The sequence below is a fragment of the Tyto alba genome, unplaced genomic scaffold (assembly GCF_018691265.1).
Source record: "Tyto alba isolate M040663 unplaced genomic scaffold, T.alba_DEE_v4.0 Super-Scaffold_17, whole genome shotgun sequence".
In the NCBI taxonomy this organism is placed as follows: Eukaryota; Metazoa; Chordata; class Aves; order Strigiformes; family Tytonidae; genus Tyto; species Tyto alba.
In genome coordinates this window covers 15,181,290-15,188,069 of record NW_024881279.1, presented here as the reverse complement: position 1 = coordinate 15,188,069, position 6,780 = coordinate 15,181,290, and the positions used below count along the sequence as shown (strand labels likewise).

The 6,780-nt window shown below is 32.8% G+C and overlaps 1 protein-coding gene across 6 annotated transcripts in view; it reads right to left on the bottom strand.

Moving 5' to 3' along the window:
• Positions 1–504: 504 nt before the first annotated feature.
• GABRA1 (gamma-aminobutyric acid type A receptor subunit alpha1) overlaps positions 505–6,780 on the bottom strand; it is a 44,751-nt gene continuing 38,475 nt past the window's right edge. For 5 of the 6 annotated variants that reach the window (XM_033006026.2, XM_033006007.2, XM_033006017.2 and 2 more), the window contains exon 10: positions 505–3,338. In XM_033006026.2, the coding sequence (XP_032861917.1) occupies positions 3,030–3,338 (309 nt within the window). In that variant the 3' untranslated portion in view covers positions 505–3,029. The other variant, XM_033006036.2, reaches the window with a different exon arrangement.

Genomic DNA, 6,780 nt, shown 5'->3' with positions numbered 1-6,780 from the left:
GCTTGTTTGAATGCTATCCGCACAACTCTTAAGTGAAATAATATTATTTTATACAGACTAAGGTTCTCTTCTAACAGTCTTTCTTACATTGGTGCCTTTATTTACACAATGCAATCTGTAACATAAATACCTGCATTTTTTACACTCACTCTCTGGTTTATCTGCCATTTTATCTGGGGGACAATGTATTTTATTCTGTTCCTACCCTATATCATATTCTTTGTTGTGGTACTAAATCTTAACAATTGTTCATCTGATTCAATTAACTGCTTTACTGGATATACATTGTACAGCCTTAACTATGATTTTTGAATGTCAAATCAGATTTCTGAAACATTCCTGTTGTTATATTTGTCCCTGGAAAATACTGGACAGAAAATTACATCTATTAAAACTGCATTCATTGCCAAATCCAAAGAAACTAAGTTTTTGAATGAATAGCAGTTTATCAAGCAATGTGTCATAAAAGGCAGTAACTAAAGAAAACCAAAGTAAAACATTCACTTTCATTATTGAACATTTTTAGCTTTATTATTATAATAGAATTACAGTCTGACATAAAATAAAGAGCTTTTGCTAAACTCTGTAAAGCAATACATGCTTCTGCCATAACAACCTCTATTAGATTTAGGTTTTATTGCCACATCACTGCACTGAGGTGCAATAAACATTCAATGTCATCTTTTTAAAATTATCCCAGGAGTAAACAGAAACTGTCCTCTATAAGAGTGTATCATTATTTTCAAGGAAGACTTACTATTATTACATGGTTTAGCAAAGCATTGTAAAAAAGCTACATAGAGAATACCTTGTCTTCGATCAACTGTGCAATCAAGTTTATACAGTATAATACTATTGGCATAGACTAACTAAGAGGTGATATAATGCAATCATTGCATAGCAAAAAGCAGACTAGTTAAGTAATATTCACATCTAATGTGCAAAATGCAGACCAAAAGGTAGCTATGAATTGCTAGAAAGATAAAATGCCCTAAATGAACACACTAGTTTAACGCCAAAAATAACAAGATAAACAAGTACACAGAAGTTAAAGAGCCATAGTTTATTTTTTTCTATACATATATCTACACATGATACCAGAAGATGAAACATCCCCTTTTAATAAGCTCCAATCAGATAACTTATCAAGTTTAGACAGGACCAAATGTTAGACAATAAAGCATTATTCAAAAAAAAAAAAAATGTTCTCTAAGTAAAACGTTAGCTATTTCCTTTTGTATACAGAGAATGTCAACTTCTTGATTTATTGAGAAAGAGTTTAGAAAACACTGCCTATGAAATTTGACTCTCAGTAACTGTTTCTCTGGAGGCTCATGTAGCACTGTTTTAAAACTCATTCAATACCATATATTACATTTTTTTAATTGATGCTTGCAAATATCCACCATTATTTTAATCTCTGAAAAATCTTTATTTGAAATTTTATTTCTAAGAATCAGCAGTAATGATACTGACTAGAATTTTTGTTTAAAGGGAGCACAATACCTGCAAAATGGACATCTTTTATTTAAAGCCCTTACATATTGTTCCTACAAATATATTGCTACAGTAAAAATGAAATGTAGTAAGTGTACTCAATAAAATCTATTTTCCTGTACATTCTTTTATGTATGACTTTTTTGTATTTAATGCTACATATATTACATCACTTATTGTAACAGTTATTATCAGCAAATATAGCAGTAATATACAGATGAACCTCTGTCTTAACAAATATTTCACCATTTTTACCTACCAAATATAATTCCATACTTTAGTATTTATGAATGACCTGAGCAGACCAGTCATTAATCTAATAGTATACATTGGATGACATTGTCAAATTGCAAGCTACTGTACACTTAACCACTTTACAAATGGAATTAATTCCAAGCACTTTCTGTGTATTTAATTTTTTAGACTTTCCAGTACCACTTTTTTTTTTTTTTATTATTCAGGCTCTAAATATGTTTTATTGAGCATTTAACAACATATTAAGAGCTAAAAGGTGAATCCTACACAATGTTTTAAGAACACAACTTTAAAAAAGTAAAAAAATGTACAATCTCATGCTGCATATTTACATATATTATTTAAATACTATATTTTGTCTTTCTGCTACCCATAAATCTCAGTCTAAAGCTTCTTTTTAATGTATCATTTTATAAAAGAATACATTCAACATATCTAGAGCTTGCAAAAAATTTTTTTGTTGTTGTTTTTTTTTTTTGTTTTTTTTAACTCTCTAAAACGTAGTGATGAGTAAAAGCTATCTGTAAAATCATCCAGGAATTGTTTGGATTACACAGGTGATAGAGGGAACATGGGATCTGCACTTGATTGTGCAACTGGTTTTAAATCTAGTCTAGTGACAATTTAATGCTTAGAACAAGACTGCAGTAAGACAGCAGATTAAAGCATTTGTTACCATTAGAACTTATGTGTTATACAGTGACAAACTGCACCTAGAGCAAGTAGATTTCCTTTTTCTTTAAAGATCATTTAATATTATAATTCAGGTGGTCTGGAATATAGAAGAGAAAAGGGATTAGGAAAATAACATATTTTATGGGATTCAGCAAATGTAAAGCTTTACATCCTTGAAAAGATTATAAACAGTGGTTGAATAAATGGTACAGTATAGTATGTGCATCAGGAACATCATAAAGAATATTTTCCCACTCCCCACAATCCTCTGAATAAAAATATCTTCTTCACATACATATACAATACCTTTTGGGGACATTCGGTACTAAGCTATCTACAAATGGTTTCCTTCTTTTTCATTATTCTAAAACTCCTTCTTACACATTTTCAGAATCACTTTTCCAAAGTATATAGCTTATATTGTTCTCTCCCTCACATACAGGGTTTTTAAATATACAGATATATTCTACCTTTTGTTAAATAAAGAAACCTTTAATTTCTTTAAGACAGAGACAATGAAGCAAATGGGAATTACTGTATGTGAAAACAGGAAGCAATTCCCAGAGCAAAAGACAAAAACAAAACTATACGAATAAATTAGGTTATTGATGTGGAGTTGGAGCTTTTAACTGGGGCTCCCGGTTTAAATAGGTAGCCCAATAGACTAAGTTAAAGATTCCAAAAAGCAATGGGAAGGCTATTCTTGATAGTCGATCAATTTTACTGACACTGTTAAAAGTTTTCTTGGGTTCTGCAGGTTTTGTTTCTGGCTTAACTTCTTTGGGCTCAATTGTTGCACTTTTAGCAATGGTTGCCAGCCCAGGGTCCCTTGCAATATTAGGGGTGTAGCTTGTAGCTGCAGCTGTGTACGTGTTATTTTTCTTAATGAGAGGATCCTTCACTTTCTTTGGCTGAAGAAAGAAGAAAATGTTTTATTCTCACTATCTTCTCAACAGATAAGATTATAAAAAGCACGATAGAATTCTGCAATTAATTGAATTTATACCACAAATTGTAATAAACTGTAAGAGAGAAGTTAGTGTCCAGATACATAACTCATGCAAAATATTTAGGTGAAGACAAAGACAAAATCATCCATCTGCATTATTTATATTAGTGAAACCAAATTAGATGATGGACAAAGTATAACAAGGACTTATACTGATAGCTAGGCTCACTGATCAACAGAATTACCTTTAATGGTAATCAAGTGACAAGCCACTCATGAATCAATATTCCCTTAATCAACTGTGCTTCTTGACCAGGACAAAAACTTTAAAAGACACTGAATTTCTTAATGAAGCTTTCCAATATTAACACAAATAATGTTACATGATGCATTCTAACACACTTTATACATAAAAATGTACAATAAAAATATCATGTGACCATGCACTAAAAGAGTGGATTATTTAATAAAATGCAAAGCTGTCAGTATTCTGTTCACTAATGGTTTACACCAAAAGCATATGCATTATGGAATAGAAACTTAATGTTCCTGCTTGAGTGTTACAATTGGATCATAATGGCTAAAATGTCATTCCATATACACAGACTTAAAAACCTGTATGATTTTTGCATCCACCTACCTATATTGCTAAAGCAAGAATGTATTGAAAATCCTTTAGTGGAGAAGAACTTATTGATCAGAAAGAATATCTAGATTTTTCCCCTGGGTCCTTATGTTTTCTAGTATTATACTTCTGAGATCTACTTGTAGGAAAAAAATTAAATTTTGGCATCTGGGAATACCAGTTGGAATTCAGCTGTCACTGTTGCAGACAGTCCAAACCCTTGTTCCAGCCACTGCACAAGGATAAACATAGGAGAGAGATGTAGTGGGTTGTTAAGGAGGTGTAAAGAAAAGCATCACTTTGCTCCAAGTTCCTCTGATTATGAGAAAAAAACAGATAACAAAAAAATTCCTAAGAGCTTAGAAAAATCTTCAGGCAGTATTCGCCAAAAAAAGAATAGGTAAATCGATTTTATCCTCTTAGAAGGAAAGAAAAGAATATATGGCTAAAGAGAAAATATCAGCAGAATGCGATCTATTATGTCATTTCACAAGATAGCAAATATAATTCTCTGGTTTTAAGAAGCAGCTGTCCCACAGAGGCAGTATTTTTTAAAGTAGTCACAGTACTTTTTATGAGAGATCAAATGTAGCTTAATAGCTATATAGACCACCCAGCTGGGGGGCTTTGGTAAAAAGTTCTTATTCCAGAGGTGAATGTTTCAGGAAGCAGCTGGGCTCCTGCAGGACACCTGGGAACGTGAAGGCAAACTGCAAAAGCAGCAGGGCAAGTGGGGAGAGGCTCGTCAAAGCATGGCCTGCAGCCCCATGCAGGAAGGAAATTAAGGCTGAAATGTTAAATTTCTGCTACTTAGTAAGAAAAGGGATTCACATAATGACTCTGATGTAAATGCTCTTTATTTCATGACAAAAATATTCAGCTTAGCTTGAGGCTAAGAAAAAACTTCAAATTCTGTCAGAATATTTCAGCTGAATAGGAGTAACAAACAGGTTGAAGAAAATACTCAGAAAATAAAAAAGGCAATGTCAGAAAGATTTTTTTAGTTGTCTGTCCATTCTTTTCCTCCTGAGCAGGAAGGCTGCTAACAGGCTTGCTGAGTATGAAACCAGTCCTGTTTCCTTCTCAGCCAGACACTCTAGCGAGCAGCGACAAATCCAGCAGGCAGAGGACAGCTTCACAGAAATCTCAAAGGAGACCCTTTCTATAGATTTAAATGTCATGAGAAATCTGATGCACAGAAATCCCTGACACCAGTCAGGGTCTTAATATTTCATGTCAAATTCAATTTTATGAAAAAGCAATATGACAGCTAATTAGAGCTCTAAATTTTATTAAGATGCTCTGTTCACTGCTAGTTTGCCTTGCTTGCTTTTCCTTACATCTGCAGGTAATGCACTCTACCAGGTAGTGGTATGTCTTCGCTGACATATCAAAAAATACATAAAGACCCTTACCTGCTGAGAAATGCAAAGCCATAAATCTTCCGATGTTCTAAATAGTGTTTGAATATTGTGTTTCTATTGGTGTGTTTTTCTCTGAAAATGTAATTTTCTTTGAAACAAATGAAATGGCTGATTACAGTAACTGTGTTACAAGGTAGGTTATATTAACAGGGCAATATTTAACATTTAAGGATTTTTTTCTATTCCATTTTTTACATTCCATTTACATATCCATAGATATGAAGATAGGAGCACAACAAAGAATCAAACAAATTATTTTCAATTAGAGTATCATCAGTAACTGAAAACTCAGTATTCACCAGCAGTCATGCAGATCATTACTGTAACATTCTTTTGTTACTTCACTCATTTGTTCTACAATACTTTTGTATTAGTTGTCATTGTGTAAATGTACTGTATTTATTTCTGTTTTCTCACCGACTTATGAAACTAAAATAGCAAAAAAAATTATAATTATATATAGGCATACACTCCTGAATTAAACACATATATTCGTGCACCAATGAGTAACATCTGGTCCTCCAAATATTTATTCTGCTGAATCTCTAGTCTGTGAATGTTCATAATAACCAATTAGGCAAGTTAAAAGTCTGTTTCAAGATCTCTCAAAAAATATCTCCAACCAAATGAGCTTCCTCACAGAAGCAGCTGACATGATAACTCATAGGAAATGGGAAACTTTCTCTTTCATCCCCTAAATGTCCTCAACAATTTCTTGATGCACCTGTGATTTACAGACCGGGTCTGACCCCGGTACAAAGGGAGTCAGTGTGATTTCTCTCTACTGCATTCAGGGAGTCATGGATCAGGATTGCACATTTCCAACACAACTGTCAATGCTTCCTGCAAAACAAATCAATTTCTCCTATGGATGAGGAACTAAAATAATATTTTTGTTTTTAAAAAATAGGGACATTATAGGAGCCAAAAGAAAGGAAAGAAAAAAAGTCCTGTGGTGATTTATTTGGTTGTGATCACAGAGCAGTCCTCCTGAAGTTCATGTTGGGGAGCAACTTTGGAAATTCAAATACAGTAGCCACAAGATTTTTTCCTGTGTTTATACCGAGGCATCCACATTTTCTCTTGATCAAACCCTAGAAAATTAATTGCCTTCCCTTAAAAATACATACACTTTTATCTTCTTTCTGCTTAATTGTACAAGTCAAAATCTCAGTAAAATTGTTAATTGTTAATAGCATTAAATAATATCCAGTATGTCAGAAGTAGTATTTAGGCACTCAATGCTTAAGTAATTATTGAGTATATGTAGAAATTCTGTGTGCAAAAATATGAGGAAACTCTTTTGGAATAATTGGTCATTATTCTAAATAACAGGAATTTCTAACAGGCTAAAA